Consider the following 19,927-nt stretch of genomic DNA (forward strand, 5'->3'; position numbering starts at 1 on the left):
AGCCTCCATCTTTATCAGATCAGCTGTGTTTGTTTGCAGACGGTCATCACAGCGGAGCTAGTTCCCTCAAAGAAGGCACACGGAGGAAAGGAACTCCCACCTGAGTATCTGGCCACCCCCACCAATCAGTTGTTTGCAATTCTGCCCTGATCCTGGCCTCCAGGAGGAGCTGGAGTATGTAACATAGGCAGGAACGGTCAGCCATGGGGGAGCCTTACCATCCGCGCTGGGCGCAGACTTCCACTGTGGCTGCTTTAAGGTCACCCATGAGCCTGTCTATAATGCCTCACCAGTGCTGTGTAAGGAAACCGAATAAACTCATTGGTTTCTAGGGTGACCTTTGGTGGAATGGTACCTGTTTGTCATTGGGAGCTTAGGAGGAAGGGGTAGGTGTTCATATTTCCCCCGGGGAAGGAATTTTAGCAACACTGGGATATGTGTGGCCCTAAATAAATAAACTTCTTTTAACTGACAAGATCAACTAATCGAATATAGTAAGGCCTGTTTTCTTTTTCCTGAAGCAGTTCAGTAACTATCTCATATTCAAGCTAATAATATTTTAACCCCTATCTATTGCCCAAACTTAGACTATCCTCAGAGACCTCAGCTGAGGAAGGCCTCTTTGGGTGATGATATTTTTGTTTCATGTGATTCTGACTCTGTAGCTACCGCCGTTTGAATTAGGGGTCACCACCCACTAAAATGAAGCCACCTTGTGCAATAGGCTTATATAAAATGTACCCAGCTGGTTAGAAGCTGCTGCAGCCATGTAATTCTAGCACGCAGGACTGTGAGTTCAAGGCTAACCTGGGTATAGATAGATAACTCCCCTTTCCTCCACCCCCCCCCTACAAAGAACCTAAAGCATATACAGATAAAATTGAGATACAGAAAATGGAACATTTCTTTAAAAGAAAGTGATGGTGGGCTTTTAGGAAGCTACAGTGTTGTGGAACAATCTTTGTTCAGTGTGAAGATGTGTTGCTCTCATTGGTTTACTAAAGAGCTAAATGCCAAAAGCTAGGCTGGAAGAAGTTAGGCAGGACTTGTGGATAGGGAGAGAGCCCTCTGGGCCAAAGAAGGGCAGAGTCACCAGACAGATACAGAAGAAGCAGGATGAGCTAACAAGGTGAGCTAACAAACCATGAGCCATGTGGCAGCAAGTAAATGAATAGAAAATGGCTAATTTAAGTATTTTTTCAGAAGAGCTAGTGAGAAACAAGCCTAAGTGTTGTTGGTTGTTTTTTGTTCTTTTCTCTTTTGGGGGGGCCACCACCCAGTTCCCAAATAAATCACATGGAGTCTTATTCTTTCTTATGAATGCCTGGTCTTAGTTTAGCTTGTTTTTAGCCAACTTTTCTTTCTCTTAATTAATGTGCAGTGGTATTTTGTTTGTGATCTAACAAATAGAGCTTGCCTAAAGATCAGAGTGCAGAGCTAAGTCACTAGTTAGCCATAGAGACCAGGCAGTGGTGGCTCACACCTTTAATCCCAGTATTCAGGAGATAGAGGCAGATGAATCTCTGAGTTCAAGGCCTGGGCTATACGAGATTGAATTTGTCTAAAAGAGAAACAGAGCTCACACAAAGGTGATCCCAGCACCTGGGATCACACACCTTTAATCCCAGCACCAGGGAGGTGGAGACAGGAGTGATATGCCTGGGTACAGACAGGAATGTAAGCCAGGAGGGGACAGGAGCTAGGATTCAGTCTGAGGATTCATAGAGACAGGATCACCCTTTCAATCTGAGCATTGGTAGAGGTAAGAACTCTCTGGTGGTTGACTGTTCTGCTTCTCTGATCTTTCAGCAATAATCCTCATATCTGACTCTAGGCTTTTATTATAAAGATCAATTAGAATTTGTTACATTAATTTATGTTTATTTTATGTGCATTGGTGTTTTGCCTGTATGCATGTCTGTGTGAGGGTGTCAGATCTGAGTCACAGACAGTTGTGGGCTACCATGTGGGTGTTGAGAATTGAACCATGGTCCTCTGGAAGAGCAATCAGTGCCTTTAACAGCTGAGTTATCTCTCCAGCCCTCCTCGCCAGCTTTTCTTAAATTATCCTGTCTATCTTTTGCCTCTGGGCTTTAATTTTTATCCTATGTACCTTTCTTCTTATTCCACGGTTGGCTTTTATTTTATTTTATTTTTTTTGGTTTTTTCGAGACAAGGTTTCTCTGTGGTTTTGGAGCCTGTCCTGGAACTAGCTCTTGTAGACCAGGCTGGTCTCAAACTCACAGAGATCCGCCTGCCTCTGCCTCCCGAGTGCTGGGATTAAAGGCGTGCGCCACCACCGCCCGGCTCCACGGTTGGCTTCATAGTTTGGTGACTGGCCCCTGGAGTCCTCCTTCTCTTGCTCCTAGATCTCCTCTTCCCCAATTTTTCCTTCTATTTATTCTCTCTGCCTGGCAGCCCCATCCATCCTTCCTCCTGCCTTGCTGTTGGCCATTCAGCTCTTCATTAGACCAATCAGGTGTTTTAGACAGGCAAAGTTAACACAGGTTCACAAAGTTAAACAAGTGCAACATAAAAGAATGCAACACCATTTGCATCATTAAAACAAATGTTCCACAGCATAAACAAATATAACACACACCTTAAAGTAATGTTCTACAATGCCTAAGCTACCGGCCCAGAATTTTTTAAAAATTTATTTTATTCAATGTACATTGGTGAGGCTGTCAGGTCCCCTGGAACTGCAGTTACAGACAGTTGTGAATTGTCACGTAGGTGCTGGGAAATGAACCCAGGTTCTCAGGAAGAACAGTCAGTGCTCTTAGCTGTTGAACCATTTCTCCAGCCCTTGGTTGAACATTTAGAATTAGTAAGTCTCTGTGTGGTTATTTGGGAGCTGGTTGGCTGGTCATTACAAGTCAGAGAAGTTGTGCAGAGGGGGAAGGTCAGACTGAGGAGCTGGAAGCGGAGGCTGCAAGTAGTGGCAGTGACATTTGTAACATCCACATCACGAGTTACACAGGTAATCCTGCGGTTTGGGTGCTCCTGTTCCCTCAGCTGTCTTGTTCTCAATTCCACGTCACTATATTTTCAAGTCTTACTCTAGGAAGCCCAAGAGAGAGGAAATAGTTACACATTCACTAGTATGGCGGTGATGGGCTTCCTTCCCTGGACTAGTTCACTTCTGCCTTCATTGCAGGGCTAGAGAGGTTCAGTGGTTAAGAGCACTGACTGCTCTTCCAGAGGTCCTGAGTTCAATTCCCAGCCACCACATGGTGGCTCACAACCATCTGTAATGAGATCTGATGCCTTCTTTTGGCCTGCAGGGATGCATGCGGGCAGAACACTGTGTACATGATCCTAGCTTTAAAAAAAAAAACTCTACTAATACACAAGGCAAAATAGTGCCTGGGAGTAAGCAGTGGACAAAGGACATGAGGAAAATGGAAAGCAAGTACCAGTGAGTTTATAATCACTTTAATGAAAATAGTTAAATATTCAAATTAAAATGAGATTATCAAACAGTGCTGTATGCTATCAGCAAGAAATCCAACATAAATATAAACATATCACAAGTAGGTTAAAACTGGTTAAAGTAAAAAGATAAAAAGACATACTATACTAACATCAATCCAAACAAGGCTAGTTGTACCAAAACAAGACAGGAATGAATAGAGGGTCATTCTCGTCTCTTTTGAAGTGCTAGAGTTCAAACCCAGGGCTCTGAGTATGCTAGGTAAGCGTTCTACCTTCGAAAGATAAATCCAGACCTCAGCGTCACTTCCTAATGATACCATCCCATAAATTCATTTAACTTCCAAATATATGAGAAAAAAAGGCAGAACCAAGAAACAATTGTACAGACTTAACAACCTTTTTGTGACTGGTTTCTTAATGTTCCATGACTAGTTTAGAATGGTGGACACACAGACAAAATGTGGCCAGAGGGCTTTTGTCGTTATTTTAAAATTCGCTGGCAAACCTTCAATGGATCACCATCGCTCAGGAGGCTGAAGTAGGATATTCTGGACTACATAGCAAGACTGACTCAAGTAAAGATGCAAAAAAGCCTCCGTTTTGATGCCGTTCCCTTTGACTAGTGGCACCATCAGTATTGTTAAAACAATTTCAGTTCTCGCCTAGGGCCTGCAACTCCAGCATTCCGAAAGCTGAGGCAGGAGGATCTGAGTTCTAGGGCAGTCGGGGTCATATAGCAAGAGCCTGTTTGAAGAAAATAATCAGTTCTCACTGGCCAGCTACATTGCACAGCTGAGAAGGAAAAAACATCGAGGGATTGTAGGCAGCCGTTTGGAAGTTCATTAAAATTCAGATTGCTGGCCCCACCCCCACGCGGTCCGGAAGCAGCCGCAGCAGCGCGCGGTTGGATTTGATTCTAATACTATCTCCGGTGACGCGGCTCGTCCCAGGACCGCGCTTCCCGAGCCAACTCTGTCGTCCCCTCCGATCGTTGACTTCCGCACCACTAGTCGGATGCAAAACAGAATTCAGCGGTAGGACACGGCGTCCCAAAGTCGTGCAAACAACTCCAGGACGATATCCCGCCGCTAACCGAGTTCCGGCCACCGGAAGTGCGCGTACCCACGTCGGCGTCAGCGTCACGTCCGCGTCGGCCACGTCCAGCGGAGACGGGAACAAGATGGCGATCCCGGGCAGGCAGTGAGTGATGCGGGAGATAGGGTCCGGCTGGGGAGTAAGCAGCCAGGGAGACCGAGTCTTTAGGCTGAGACGTCAGAGGTCGCCGGAAGTGCAGGGCCGCTGCCGCCAGGGCTAGAGGCGGGAGAAGGCGAGGAATCCCGAGCCACATAGAGTCCCCACCCCCGACCCGTACATTTTTCCAGGATGCAAGCCCGAAGTTTGAGAAACTTGTGAGGAAATAAAGGAAGTTAGGCTGAGGGGCAGAGAGCGAGACTTTTCTATTTTCCAAAAGCTCGGTCTGAGGCCCCTCAGTCTTGCTTCCTACCCCGCGCTTGAGTTTCTCCCGGTTGGATGCGCTCAGGGGCACTGAGAAGAGAAACTCCTGGGTTCCTTAGAGGCCCCGTTCTCCTGGGCAGAAGCTCAAGGCCTGCTTCCCACCCTCCCTCCTGTGTTAGGAGTGTGGTGCTGAGAAGCCACAGAAAAGGGTAGGCATCTAGGAGACCTGGGTGTCCGCTGCCGTGAAAGACACAAAGACTGTAAAGGTGCCCGGAGGTTTTGCCTTGGGCGTGTAAACCTTCCGCTGCCACGTCCCGTGGCCTCTGCATTTTAAAAGCCAAAACCTCGAGAAACGAGCTGAGTTGAATCTGCTGAAGATTCTCAAAGGCTCTTAGACAAAGCGAGCTCGGCCCTTGGTGAGGGGAACTTTCCCTGTGGTGACGCGCCCGCAGACAAAAGCTCTTGAGCCTAACCGGCGAACGGGAACTAGCCATTCTGCTTGGCTTTCCCAGTACTTCTTTTAAAAGTTTAAGTGGATTCATTATCAAGAACTTATAAACTGTGGAAGTCCACGGTAGTGGGAACAGCCAGAGACCACGTTTTGTTTTTTTTAGCAAATTTGAAAAGAGCAGACTCTAACGTGTGTCTGTTAAAGATTACTGCCACTTCACTGGGTAAAACATTCCTGTAGTCTTCATTTACTTCTCTTCCGTAGTAAAAACAATGTTCGAGTTTGGTCCAGGTAGACAAATAATAATTATAAAATCATGATACATTAGAATCTCGAGGTCACTGCAAAACAACAAGTCCGTTATTGTGTTCATAGGTTGTATGACTATGTTTTAATTTGGGAAATTCATCCGGAAGAAGCAGTGGATTTGCTATGTTTTAACATTTAAAGATAATGGTGTGATTTCTATTTCAAAAAAAATATGCAGGTATGGGCTTCTTTTGCCAAAGAAAACACAGCCGTTGCACCGAGTTTTGCAAAAACCGTCTGTATTTGGGAATGATTCTGATGATGATGAGGTAAGGAAACCCATATTTTTACTCCTACATCAGGAGAACATTTTTAAAACTGCTTGTAGATTTGTTCTTCCCCTTGGTTTTGGAGTATTATTTACAGACCCTTCAAAAGGGCTGTTTAAAGAGAGCTCTGCCGTTATTTTCCGCATGACTTAAAATCCCTCCTCCCCCCACACCCCACCCCTCACTAGCTTAGTTACTTATAGTTTTGTGCACTCTTCCCAGACTCTGATAGCGATGATGTTTCTAGGAGTGAGCTAGGATGCTAGCAGCTTCCTAGAAGTTGTCTTAGTTTCTGATGTTTACTGATCTAGGATGACAGTTTCTTTGTGCGGAAATGGTTTTTGTAGTTATTCCTTCAGTGCCTGTTAAATGCAATTGCTTTGTTTTAATTGAGCTATTGAATACATACAGTTTTGATAAAACCGTAGTATCTTTATGAACATTTTCTATTTTAGCAGCCAAAGTAGTAGTTTCCTCTGAAACCCAGGTGTTTTTTATTTTTTTCAAAAACAGCCCCCAAGTGTGTGCTTATCGTTTCTTTTCTTTTTAGTTTTGCTTGCATTGGTGTTTTGCCTGAATAAATGTCTATGTGACGGGGTTGGATCCTGAAATTACAGACAATTGTGAGTGGCCATGTGGGTGCTGGGAACTGAACCTGGGTCCTCTGGATGAGCAGCCAGTGCTCTTAACCTCTGAGCCATCTCTTCAGCTCCCGTGTGTGCTTAACTTAACATTAAAATTGTTTATGTTTCTTAAAGACACTTGGATCAGACTGATCTGTCACCTCTTTTGCTTTTGGCAGAAAATAACATCTCTTCCAGATTTTCTAATTATTTATAAGTACAGGTAGATATTTTGTATTCTTTGCCCCCTTTTTTGGAAAAAAAAAAGATTATATTTACTTTGTGGATTTTAAAAATTAAATTTACATATAAAACTTGAAAATTTTACTAGCTCAGTTTGTTTTGCGTGTTTGCTTTGAAGCAAGAGCTCCATGTATAACAGAGGCTGGCCTAGAACTCAGGATGTATGTAGCCCAGACTGACTGCCCTGATCTCCCTTCAGGTCCTAGGAACCAGGCATGTGCTGCATGCCTGTCAAGAGTTGATTAGTTCCATAGCTGTAGATAGCAATAGTGGGGGAGGGCATCATAAATAGATGCTCACAGCCTTACATGGACTCAGCTTACGAGGTTTTGCTCTATGATAATGCAAAAGCAGCGCACAGTTAGTAAAGGTGTACTTGGAATTTTGGGCTTCCTGAACTAGCTGTACAACACTCTCCTACACACAGGTAGAGAACAGCCATGGGATCTTGGGCGTGAATAACCCATCTACAGTACAATGCATTCCCAAGCGATTGTGTTTGGGAGGTTAAGGTGCAGTCAATGTATTTTGGTGGTGGTGTTTGTTTTTGTTTTGAGACAGGGTTTCACTCTAGCCTGGCTGGCCTGGAACCTAATGTGTAGACCATTCTGGTCTTGGACTCAAAAAGCTCTGCCTGTCTCTGCCTCTGCTTTCTGAGTGCTGGGATTAAAGGCATGTATTACAGCACCCAGCAATAGTAGATGTTTTTTACTTAGGATAACTAGACTTTTCAGGAATTAACTCCCTCGTAAATTGAAAGCCATCTGCATAGTGATGCTTTCCACCAGTTTAGAGTTCAGTAGTAGAGACACAAGTAAACACTGAGGCAGACGGAAATGTGGAAAAAAATTACTGAGGATTCCTATGTCCCTAGTATACTTGGATAGTCACGACTATCCTGTGATATACACATTATTTTCATCTTACAGATGAGGTTGAAGTTGGAACAAGTTAAGAAATTTTTACATTACTACTCCGTGGAGCTAATAAGTCAATGGCAAGATTAAGATTTGAATACAGAAGACAGCTAGATGGTTCAGCCCATAAAGGCGTCTGGTGCCAAGCCTGAGCTCGGTGTCCGGGACCCATGTGGTGGAGAGAGGACTGACTCTAATTTGTTTTCTGACTTCCTCCACCTGTGTTGCCTACATGCACACACATAAGTAAATAAATGTAATAATAAAATTTGGACATGGGTCCATCAGATTCTCAAATCTACATTTTTCCTGTTTTTCTTTCTTGTTTTATTTTAATAATCGAGCACTTAAATGTTCGTGAAATATCGAAGACAAAATTACTTTGCTGAAGGAACACTATGCAGGAATAGCTATTTAAACAGCTTTCAAAGCTGGTTTAGGTTTGAGTGAAAAAAGGTGGAGATCATTTCAGTTGAGAGAGAACAAAGAACATAAATTATAGGGCACTTTTGTGGAGTAATATGTTAAGAGAATGCTTGGAGAAACAGTTGTTGCAGTGAGGTTTTAAGAGGTTGAGGCCAGATTGTGGAATATGTTGCCCTGCTGTGTGAAATGTCAACTTGACTATTGTAAGTAGTTTTTGAGTACTGTGTTTAGTTCGCATAGGGATGGCACCCATTTTACCTTGTGTTCATCTTGAGAAGCACAGAAGGGGATAAAGTCTAAGGTTGGAGAGTCAAGAGTTTGAGGGCAGCCTGGACTTTGGTGTAAGAAAACCTTGTCTCAGCCGGGCAGTGGTGGCGCATGCCTTTAAATCCCAGCACTCGGGAGGCAGAGGCAGGCAGATCTCTGTGAGTTGGAGAGCAGCCTGGTCTGCAAGAGCTAGTTCCAGGAGAGGCTCCAAAGCTACAGAGAAACCCTGTCTCGAGAAAACAAAAAAAAACAAAAAAAGAAAAAAGAAAGAAAGAAAACCTTGTCTCAAAGAAATGGGAGTGGGGAAGAGAGGAGATTAGAGTCCAGGCTTGTTCTAAGTCTTCTATGGTAGTTCAGATAGGAGATGGAGATCTAAGCTTTGTTCCCAGGGTAAAGGAAAGCAGAGGGAACAAACAGACTTCACCAGGAACGTGATGGCTAAGTACTGCATTAAGAATTTATTTTATATTTTTTACTTTGTGTATGTGTGGGCGCACGTGGGCCATGACGCACGCATGGAAGTCAGTTCGTTTCCACCGTCACTCAGGTTCCTAGAATTGACTGCAGGTTTGTCAGGCTTGGCATAGCTCCTTCACCTGCTGAGCTCTTTGGCCAGCCCCGCTCTAAGATTGCTGTTCTAGTTGCTAGGGTTAGCACAGGGTGCAGGGGAAGAGAGTTGACGTACAATGTGTGGATTTTTCAGCACATTGGAAAAGTAGATGCAATTTTAGATTTACTCATTGGAATTTTTAAAGTTTCTTTTATAATTATTTATTTTGTATGAGTATGTGAGTGGACATACTCTTACCATGGAACATGGGTGTTTGTGATATAACAGGGTCACACTCAGGTAGTCAGATATGGTGACAAGTATCTTAACCCTCTGATCCATCTCCACATGCCCACCTCTCCTTAAACAAATAAATAAAAAGGTGAGTGTGAGCCTTCCTCTACCAGGTTGCACATGTACAAGTCAGAGGACAGCTTTCAAGAGTTGGTTCTCTTCTTCAGTTTGTAGAAGTGACCTCTGGCCAGTTCTCCTGCCTGTTTCTCATCTGCCCAAAGGAGCACTGAGATTACAGGTGCAAGCCACCACATGCCATTGTTATATTAGCTCTGGGGATCACGCTTAGGTTGTCAGGCTGTGTGGTAAGCTCTTTTACCTGACAAGCCATCCCATTGACCCAGTTATCCCCTTTTTAAGAAAATACTGTGATATAATCTATATGCCATATACTTCTGTTTTAATTTTTCTTTCCTCCCCCCACCCCCCAGAGCTGAGGACCAAACCCAGGGCCTTGTGCTTCATAGGCAAGCACTGTACAAACACTGAGATAAATACCCAATCCCTTCTGTTTTAATTTTTAAATTGTATTTCTTTATTTTATGTATGTGTGTTTATGTATGTATAATTGTGTGTGAGTTTGAGGCCAGCCTGGTCTACAGAGTGAGTTCCAGGACAGGCTCCAGAGCTACACAGAGAAATCTTTCTCAAGAAGAAGAAGAAAGAAAAGAAATGGAATTGCTAGTTTATATGATAATTATGTGTTAGCATGTATGGAATGATCAAAGAGGCAGCACCACTTTGCTTTCCCATCAGTGTTATATAAAGGTTCCATACCCCCAATATCTTTTTGAGATTAAAGGTGGGTGCCACCTCACCCAGCTTTCTTTTGTAACATAGCTTTTTAGCGGCACACCTCATTGTGTTTTTGATTTACATCTTCCTGATGAACAGTGATGCAGAAATGTCTGTTCGTATCATTTACCTATTTTTAATACTAGGTTGGCACTTACATGTGTTATAATAGTTCTTTTGTATTCTACTACAACTGCTTTCTTAGATATATGATTTGTGAATCGCTTTTTCCCTTTTTGTTGCTTTTTGGTTTTGGTCGTGTGTGTTTGTTTTGGTTTTTAGTGTTTTGAGGCAGAGTTTCTCTATGTAACACCTCTGTCTGTCCTCAAACATACCCTGTAGACCAGACTAGCCTCAAACTCACAGAGATCCACCTGTCTCTGCCTCCCAAGTGCTGGGATTAAAAGTGTGTCCCATCACTGCCCGGCTGTAAATAATTTTTTTCGTTCATGGTTGTCCTCATTTTCTTGTTGATGTGCTTTGTAGGATGAAGAAATTTCACTTTTGAGGAAGGCATTTTGTTTTTTCCATTGCTAGTGTGTTGGTGCCATATATCGGAAAAACATTACTTAATGTTTTCTAAGAGTTCTGTAGTTTTAGCTCTTAAATATAGGTCTTTGATCAACTTTGTGTTAACTTTTGTTTGTTGTCTGAAGTAGTGATTGAATTTCATTCTTTTGCACATAGCCATACAATTCTTCCAACAGTATTTGTTGAAAAAAGACTATTTCCCATTGAATTGCCTGTGGCTTGTTTTAATACACAAAGCATTCTTTCAGATAATTTACTGCAGAGCCTACAGAAAGCTTAGGTGGCTTATCATTCCTTTTTACTTTAAATCATCCTGACATGCAGTGTAAACAAAGCAACATGAAGCTCCGCTGGTTCTTTTCTGATGTGAAATGAGGGTGGTGGTATCTGAATCAGGGTACCCTAGGGTCAAAGAGAGATTCATGGACTATTTTGCTCTAGCTTTCTTCCTCCCTCCATTCCATGGGGAACTTTGGTCCTGTAAGTTATAGAAGACTTGAGAAGCCAAATAGGGAATGATGAGGTGACCTGAGAGCAGCAGTAGGAAGAAGCAGTAGTTGACAAATGGAGGGATAGGATGGGCTTTGGACCTAGGGACCAAGATATCTGGTGGCAACTGGGCTTATCTAGATAGTAGAAGAATCTGAAACCACTGTAGAGATGGTGTTTAGGGAAGGAGGAACACAGGGAGAAATAACCCTGGCATCCTCTTAATCTTGGTCTTCCATTGGTGGAACCTCCCCAGCAGCAGTTGACAAGGGAGTTATAGTTTAATTCTTAATGAACAGGGTGTAAAACTGTTCCTCATAATAGTTTACATGCCTATAAAAACATCTGCTCCTTTCCAGTTTTTCTTTGTACAGAGAAGTAGATTAAATATTTGTGAAGTCTAAGTCATGTTAAAACCTCTTTTTTTCATAAGCAGCTGTTTAAACAGCCATAAAATTTCTAGAGTACTCCTAATACATAGAAAGAGACTTTATGGATTCCCTCCAGAAGAGCGTTAGATCCAGCTGGAGAAAAGCTACCACAAAGCAAAGCTCTTGCTTTTTAGTTTGTTTGCTTTCTCACAGCTCATCCACAAAGATCCCGTCTTAGATCATACTTTATCTCCAGTGGTCCAGCAGAGGGGGCACTAGCACATGAAGTCTGTGCTGTTGAAGTACCTATATTTAGGATTGGTTTTGTTTCTTTATCTTTGAGGGCCTGTATGCGTGTGTGTATGCATCTTATGCCAAAGCAGCTATGTGGAGGTGAGAGGACAGCTGAGATGTGGGTTCTTGTCTGCCCCTTATTTGGGGCACGCTCTTTGTTGTTTACTGTCACATATATGGCTAGCTGACTCTCCAGCTCCCAGGAATTCTCTTCCTGCCTCCCACCTTGTCATCAGAGCAGTGGAGTTACAGGTGAGGCTGATGCATCCACCTTTGAAATGATGCAGTCACTTTACCGAGTCATTCCTAGCCCCATGGTTAATTTTGCATAGAAAAGTGGTAGTTTTGTACTTGTATTTATGTGTCTTTTTAAAAAATATCTGAACTAGGCTGGGCGATGGTTCGAGGCTAGCCTGGTCTACAAGAGCTAGTTCCAGGACAGGCACCAAAAGCTACAGAGAAACACTGTCTTGAAAATCAAAAAAAAAAAAAATCTGAACTAGGTAGGAATATTTACTGGTTTTTATTGGAGGCGAAAAGATAGCAAAGGAAGTGAGAGGTTCTTGCCCCTGAGTAAGAAAGCATGTTCTGTCCAGGCTTCTGAGTAGGTTTTGATCATACCAATGTGTTAGTTACAATTTTCCCAGTTTATTCTTTCTTCCAGTCCTTTAGTTACCAGGTTTTTTATGCCTATATTTTGAGTTATTTTAATAGCTTTTAAAAATATTTTCCTTATTGCTTTCTTTTTATATCCATTTTAAATACTGTTGTCAGTCTGATCTTTGTAAAACACAGTTCTAATCATTTTATCACTCCTCAGTTCTTGAATCTAGTTGTATCTAACGCTTTGACCTTCGATGCCTGTTAGCATTTTCACCTAATTCTGTTTCCATGCAAAGTACACCACCGTGGTATTAGTTCTACAGCTGTTTTTCTTCACAGTGAAAGTTTTCTGCATACATCACTACATGTCCACACTGTAGTCACCCTTCAGAATTGAGAGCAAAGCTACTTCCTATGATGTTTTTTGTGTTTTGATGCAATACTCTTTGTTTTTTCCCAGTGCACACACTGTCTGTGGGTGGAGGCCAGAAGATGCCAAGTGCCCTCTTGTGTTGGTCTCCATTTGTTTCTTGTGAGACAGGGTCTGCCTGAACCTCAGGCTAGAAGCCAACAAGACCCAGCAATTCTTACCCATATCCCTCAGCGTTGGGGTTTGTGTGCCCAGTTTACTATGTGAGATCTGAACTCTGGTCCTCATGATTGCAGAGCTAGCTTTATTTACCACAGAGACATCTCTTCAGCCCAGTAATGCAATTCTGTTTACACCACAGGTACTGAATCTGGCCCACAGCCTGTCACTTGTGACTCCTTCCTGGTCTGCATGATTTCTGTCTCCCTTCTCGTCTTTCTTGTTTTTGACTTAGCAGACTTTGGACTTGTGATCCTCCTGCCTTGGCTTCTTGAGTAGCGCAAGTGGTATTACAAGTGGTATTACCATGCCTGGCCTGTGGTTCTTTTCAGAAGTACCCATGATAACAAATATGTCATGTGTCACAATATAATTTGTGGCTAATAGCATAAAACCATATGTTAGAAGACAGATTAAACATGAAACTTCATTTTAGATGTTTATCCATGATAAGTACTTGCTTATTTTACTTAGCTCAGTAAATTTTCCTTTCAATCTTACCAATTAAAATCCTTATTTCTAAGCAAAAATGTACACATGAAATCCAGTTTTACAGCATAATTTAGCTATATACAGCTGAAAATTGTTGTTTTAGGGTCAAAACAAAACTGAACTAATGTTAAACCAGAAAGCTAAAATTTATTCTTAGATACACATGTGTGTTTGTGTGTATATTTCACGTATAAACTCACTCAGAAGCCATGGTATGGTCCTTTACTTGTTGAGCATTTTCATCAAGATGGGAAGCACTGAATTAATACTGTAGGAGAAACACTATACCCAGTGTACACCAGAAGAGGATAAATAAGTAAGGATAGATTTTACAAAACTAATTAAGACTACAGATACTTAATTGTACTAGATAGAAGAACTGTAGCCAGTGCTGGGCGGTGGTGGCTCTCGCCTTTAATCCCAGCACTCAGGAGACAAAAACAGGTGAATCTCTGAGTTGGGGGCCACCTGGTCTACAGAGGAAGTTCCAGGACCTTGCCTTTAAAAAAAAAAAAAAAAAACGTATAGCCAAGCACGGTGGCACAAACCTGTAATTCCAGCACTAGGGTCAGAAGTTTAGAGCTACCCCTATTAAAGACCAGCCTGGGCTATCTGAGATGTACAACAGTAAGCTGATGGAAGACTGGGGGTAGACTTGATGGTAGAATACTTGTTTAGGTCAAGATACAAAAACTACATTTCTAAAATTCATAAATTACCAAAAACCTGCATTTATCATTTATGGTTTATAACGAAAAGCTAATTTCATTTTGGATGGAAGCCTGTTTGGCTAATCGATGATAAGACAAATAAAAATTTTAATCTAGCTGAGCATTATAATAGAGTTGAATTGATGTACCTGTGGCTTTTCATCATTTATAAGATAATTTCCTATTGCTCTGCATGTAGTCTTGTATCATTCAAATAAATGACAGTTTTATATAGATAGAAAGTATATTATATTCATGAAAATGTCAGGAAATATACATTATTCCAATGACAGCTAATAATGTTATATTTTCTCATATACTGCTAAATTCCTACTAAATTCATGATACTAGGTGTGTCTAAATAGCAACAGTGAGGTGTTTAATTCTGAAATTTTGCTAAAAATCTTGTCCAGCATTGAGAAGAAAGCATAACAAAACAGAGACAAGGATGCACTAAACTGCTGAGATGTTCAAAAATGGGCAGAATGACCAGAGTCCGAGTTGTGCGCAGTGCTGAGAGGGTAAAGACGGTGAGCTAGGGGTGCCCTCTCAGAGGAGAGTGATACTGATCTTAAGCTTTATAGATAAATAAAATTACTTTGTGAGTCTTGTTTGTATCTATGTGCTTTTGACCAAATAGACCCAAGTTGGGCAAATTAAAAATTCCCAGCCGGGTGGTGGTGGCGCACACCCTTAATCCCAGCACTAGAGAGGCAGAGGTGGGCAGATCTCTGTGAGTTCGAGGCCAGCCTGGTCTACAAGAGCTAGTTCCGGGACAGGCTCCAAAGCTACAGAGAAACCCTGTCTCGAAAAGCAAAAATAATTAAAAAAAAAAATTCCCTTCCAAAATTAGTGCACAATATAGTGTTTGTATTTTTCAACTCCAGAATTTTCTATCTTCCTTTCTCTTGCTTTTTTCCTTCCATTTCTCTCTCCTACTCTCCTTCCTTCCTTACAGTAATTTCTATCTCTAATTTGTTGAGATAATTTGGTCTCTGATGAAACACTTTGCTCATACTTTTCTTTAGTTCTTTAGAAATGGTTTCTTTTAGTTCTTCAGACATAACTTGTCCATTATGGGTAACATAACGTTTTTGCCTGAAAACTGGAGATTAAAGTCATATCATATAGTAACAACAATGACAAAATCTCTGTTTGTTTGCTTTTTTAAATTTATTTTTATTTCATGTGTATTACTGTTTTGCCTGTATGTTTATCTTTATAAGGTTATCGATCCCCTGGAACTGAAGTCACAGACAGTTGTGAGCTGCCATGTGGGTTCTGGGAATTGAACCCAGGTCCTCTGGAAGAACAGCCCAGTGTTTTTTGTTTTGTTTTGTTTTGTTTTGTTTTGTTTTTTTCGAGACAGGGTTTCTCTGTAGCTTTAGTGCATGTCCCGGAACTAGCTCTTGTAGACCAGGCTGGCCTCGAACTCACAGAGATCTGCCTGCCTCTGCCTCCCGAGTGCTGGGATTAAAAGCGTGCGCCACCACCACCCGGCTCAGCCCAGTGTTCTTACCCACTGAGTCATCTCTCCTCAGCCCCATGCTTTTTAAAAATGTTTAATTATTATTACATATTTTAGTGACCCAGAGCCTTGTATGTGCAAAGCATATACTATTCCTTAGCTGCATCCCAGCCAGTTTTGATAGTAACTTTTCTGAATTAATTCTATAAGGTTTATGTTCTTTTGTTGCCATTGAAGTCTGTTATCTTAGTTGACAGCTAATGATTTGATGGAGAGATTTACGTCAACACTCGGAGCTAGTGAAATCCCAGACTTGATGACAAAGTGGGTTGTGTTCATGTTATCTCATGCCTGCCTGCGGTACCTCAGACCTACAGTTACAGCTCTGCCAGTTTCTACTCCCGTATCGCTTCAATGCTCAGGGTCCTCTGGGGCGTCTTATATGGCCTTCAAGATCCGCAGGAGTGTTTTGGAAATCTGTTTTGATTTTCCTTGGGTGTTGGCTAACTTTAAGCTTGTGACCCTCCCGCTTCAGCCTTCCAAACACTAGAGTTACAACTCTGTATTTGCCTTACTTCAGAGCTTTCAAAACTGCCTGCTTAACTTGCTTTCATGGTTGCTTGCTTGGAGATAAATTCTCAGGCTCTCCATATATTGCCCAGGCTGATCTCAAACTCCTGGGCTTGAATGATCCTACTGCCCTGTCCTCTTGGGTGCTGGGAGTAGGCATTTCCCACCATGCCAGGCTATGGTTAGCACACTGTTTCTCCGACTGTTGTGATAAACTAACATTGGTGTTCTGAAAGGAACTCATTCTTGCTTTCCTGTCATTTTTTTTTTTTTTTGATGCTCTTCACTAGTTCTTTTATTCTTGCTTTTCATTTCTGAGATCTTTGGCTTTCCTAGTTTTCAACATGTGTTCTTAGGAACATTATTTCCTAAGTTTTGATTTTAGAAGAATGCTTGCTGTTGGTTTTATCGTGTAACACCTACTTGATTTGGTATAGTGTTTCTAGATTTATTTACTTACTTATTTTTGTAGTGCTAAGGATTAAACTGAGGGCCTCACACATGGTAGGCAAGCCTCTCCTACAGAACTGTATTACAGCACAATAATTAATATATATTCATTTCTATTAACATGTAAGGGTGTTTTGCCTGCATGTGTGTCTGTATACCACTTACACCCCAGTGCCAGTATAAATCTTTATAAGCCATGAAGTTGGTAGTGTTTGGAAACACAAGGTAAGTTAGTGAAAATTTTCCAATAATTGTGAGTGCTTAAAAATTGTATTAATACCACCACCCTCCTCCCAAAAAAGGAAGCCAGATGGTAGTGGTGCACGCCTTTAATCCCAGCACTCAGGAAGCAGAGGCTCGTGGATCTCTGTGAGTTCCAGGACAGCCAAAAAAAAATTGTATTAGGCATTAAAGTTTGTTAGCTGTTTTTTTTTTTCCAGTATCTGTTACTATTGTGGATTACGTTGATAAATTTTCCTAAAGTGAGACCACTCTTTTAAATACTAACATAAACCCCACTTGGTCTTGGCATATATGTACAACTAACTTTTTAAATTGCAATATGTAACATAAAATGCATCTTTTGCTATTTTTAAATTTTATTTTATGTGCATGTATGTCTGCATACTGCTTGCAGGCAATTGATCCCCTGGAATTAAAGTTATAAATGATTTTAAGCCACCATGTGGGTGCTAGAAATTAAACCTGGATTCCCTGGAAGAGTACTCAGTGCTCCTAACTTTTAAGTCATCTCTCTTAGCCCCCACTGTGTTTTTTTTTTTTTTTGTAGCAGGATCTCAATGTAAAGTCTAGGTTGGCCTTGCATATACTATGTAGTCAAGAGTGATTCTTCTGCCTCTACTTCTGGATGCATTTTCATTAACACCTGGCTTCTTTCTTTCTTTTAAATAATAGCCTTTTGGGGCTGGAAAGCTGACTCAGCAGTTAAAAGCACTGGCAGCTCTTTCAGAGGTCATGAGTTCAATTTCCAGCAACCACACGTGGAGGCTCACGACCATCTATAGTAAGGTCTAGTGCCCTCTTCTGGTGCGCAGGAATATATGCAGACAGGATACTGTATAGATGAGGGGGGAGTTCTTTAAAAAAATAATAGCCTTTTGGGACATGCAATCCTCCTGTCTCTTCCTTCTGAGTATAGGGATTATTATTATACAACCATACCCAGCCCTTGTTAATTTTAATTTCTTTGAAGTATATTTAAACAATTTTGATTTTATTTAGGGTGTACATATTTTAGTGCTGTAGTGCGTATGAGGTCAGAGGACAACTTTCAGGAGTTTGATTCTCCCTACCTGGATTCTGGGAATTGAACTCAGTTTCCAGACTTGGCAGTAAGCACCTTTATCCATTGAGTCATCTTACCACTTTTTTTTTTTAAACTTTTTTATTTAACTTTATTATGTTCGTTGGTGTGAAGGTGTCAGATCTCATGGAACTGCATTTTCAGACAGTTGTGAGCTGCCATGTGGGTGCTGGGAATCGAACCCGGGTCCTCTGGAAGAGCAGTCAGTGCTCTTAACCGCTGAGCCATCTCTCCAGCCCCATCTTACCACTTTTGATAGTCTTCATTTCTGATATGGTAAACCTGTCCATAGAGACACAGGTCTTTTATGTCCTCAATAATTTAAGGAGTCTAAAAAGATCTTGAAAGAAATTACATTCTGTTGGAGTAGTGGTTCTCAGCCTTCCTAAGTGTGCTGTGGTGATTCCTCAATAATAAAATTATTTTCATTGCTTCTTCGTAACTGTAATTTTGCTACTGTTAGGAACCATAATGTAAATATCTTTGTTCTTCAGTGGTCTTAGGTGGCCCCCGTGAAGGGGTTGTTGGCCCGCATGTAGGAAACCGCTGTCCTAAGGTGTGTCTAGGCTCAGTGCTTGGTGAGCTTTTTACTCTGGCAGTTGAACTTGCTCTTGAAGACATTTTTCTTTTGCTTGAAGTATTTCTTACCTCCATCCTATTCAGTCCTTTTCAAATTATTACATACATTTAGGCAAGCATTCTACTGTTGAATTAGCCTGTTGTCCTGGGGCAGTGGAATCCTGCAGACTAGACAAGATTCCAGTTCCTACTGTCCCTAAGCCAAGCATCTCGTCAGTCTGCTCCTGCATTATTTCCAGCTAAGGGCAGAGATGAAATCCGTTACTTGCCTTTCTCAAAGAAGGCAATATATAAAAGTCCACATCTACTGCTGCTTTTAATGTGAACCCCCGATTAATTTGTCTTCTGCTATTCAGCCCTTGGAGCCACTCCTACCTTTCTTCACACACGGTCTCCGGTCTCCTTGGGTAGTTTGATTCCTTACTTGCCTTCTGTCTCGATCTTAAGTGCCTAGCTTGGTGTGTGACGCGTGGTAGATGTATAGTAAGTTGTATGTGTGTTACTGCAGTCCTTCCTCTGTATACAGTCACCACCATCATGAATCACTAGTTGTTGAGTGTTTCCTGGACTGTCTCCATCCCACTTGGTGTTTGATGGTAATATTTAGTAGCCTGGCCCCTTTGTGGCTTTCTAATGCAATTTTAATTTTCAGTTTGGACTGTAGCTATTAGCCAGGAAGCATTATAAAGTTTTTACAAATAAGTCACTAATATTCATAGTTATTTTTTGGGATTATTACTGTTTTATTAGATTTATATACAAGCTAATTGCCTCTTTCTTGCTTATCCTTTTTAACTGACAATTTTTAATTAGAAGCCAGTAAAATTTTTACCTCTAAATTTGCAGAGTTAAATAGCAAAATTAGGGTTATTTTTGGTTTGTCCAAAACTGTATACATCTTCATATACTATACTGACAGGCTTTGATATTGCTTATTTCAGCTTTACCATAAAAATCATTTTAAAAGATTTTTCCTTTATTTTTATGACATGTCTCAGTGTTTATAGTCAGACAAAAAGTAATAATCCCACATCTCACTCTTGGACTTATCAAAGGCACAAAATAAAATAGATCAGATCACTTTCTGAAACAAAATTACTTTATTAGTTTAGTAATAATTTGAGGTTACTTTAAAGATAAGAAGCAGCATTTGGGAGGAGATTCATTTCCTGCCTCCCGGCTTTATCTGCAAGAACTACATCTTTAGTGTCAAGAGACTGTGTATTTATAACAAAACTCTAATAAAGTCTGTCCTGGGCACATTGCACACCTGACTTGGTCATTGCTATCATCTATGGGGTCCCAAACTATTTCTTGTCTTTAAAAAGAGAAATACATTGTCAAGTCTATTTCATTAAAATTGCACTCTCAGAGGGAGGATAATAAGACCTTTGACTCTTCTGAGTGTGCTAGCTGTTGC

At 41.3% G+C, this 19,927-nt stretch overlaps 2 protein-coding genes across 3 annotated transcripts in view; both read left to right on the forward strand.

Moving 5' to 3' along the window:
• Efcab5 (EF-hand calcium binding domain 5) overlaps window positions 1-4,476 on the forward strand; it is a 107,859-nt gene extending 103,383 nt beyond the window's left edge. The window contains exons 23-24 of the mRNA XM_075941798.1: window positions 2,858-2,983; window positions 4,292-4,476. Of these exons, the coding sequence (XP_075797913.1) occupies window positions 2,858-2,983; window positions 4,292-4,476 (311 nt within the window). The remainder of the gene's footprint in view (window positions 1-2,857; window positions 2,984-4,291) is intronic.
• Nsrp1 (nuclear speckle splicing regulatory protein 1) overlaps window positions 4,408-19,927 on the forward strand; it is a 32,463-nt gene continuing 16,943 nt past the window's right edge. Inside the window, exons 1-2 of one of the 2 annotated variants that reach the window (XM_075991589.1) lie at window positions 4,408-4,638; window positions 5,832-5,922. In XM_075991589.1, coding sequence (XP_075847704.1) covers window positions 4,619-4,638; window positions 5,832-5,922 — 111 coding nt within the window. In that variant the 5' untranslated portion in view covers window positions 4,408-4,618. Of the gene's footprint in view, window positions 5,103-5,831; window positions 5,923-19,927 lie in introns of both variants that reach the window. The other variant, XM_075991588.1, reaches the window with a different exon arrangement.

Source organism: Microtus pennsylvanicus, chromosome 11 (genome assembly GCF_037038515.1).
Source record: "Microtus pennsylvanicus isolate mMicPen1 chromosome 11, mMicPen1.hap1, whole genome shotgun sequence".
Classification (NCBI taxonomy): Eukaryota; Metazoa; Chordata; class Mammalia; order Rodentia; family Cricetidae; genus Microtus; species Microtus pennsylvanicus.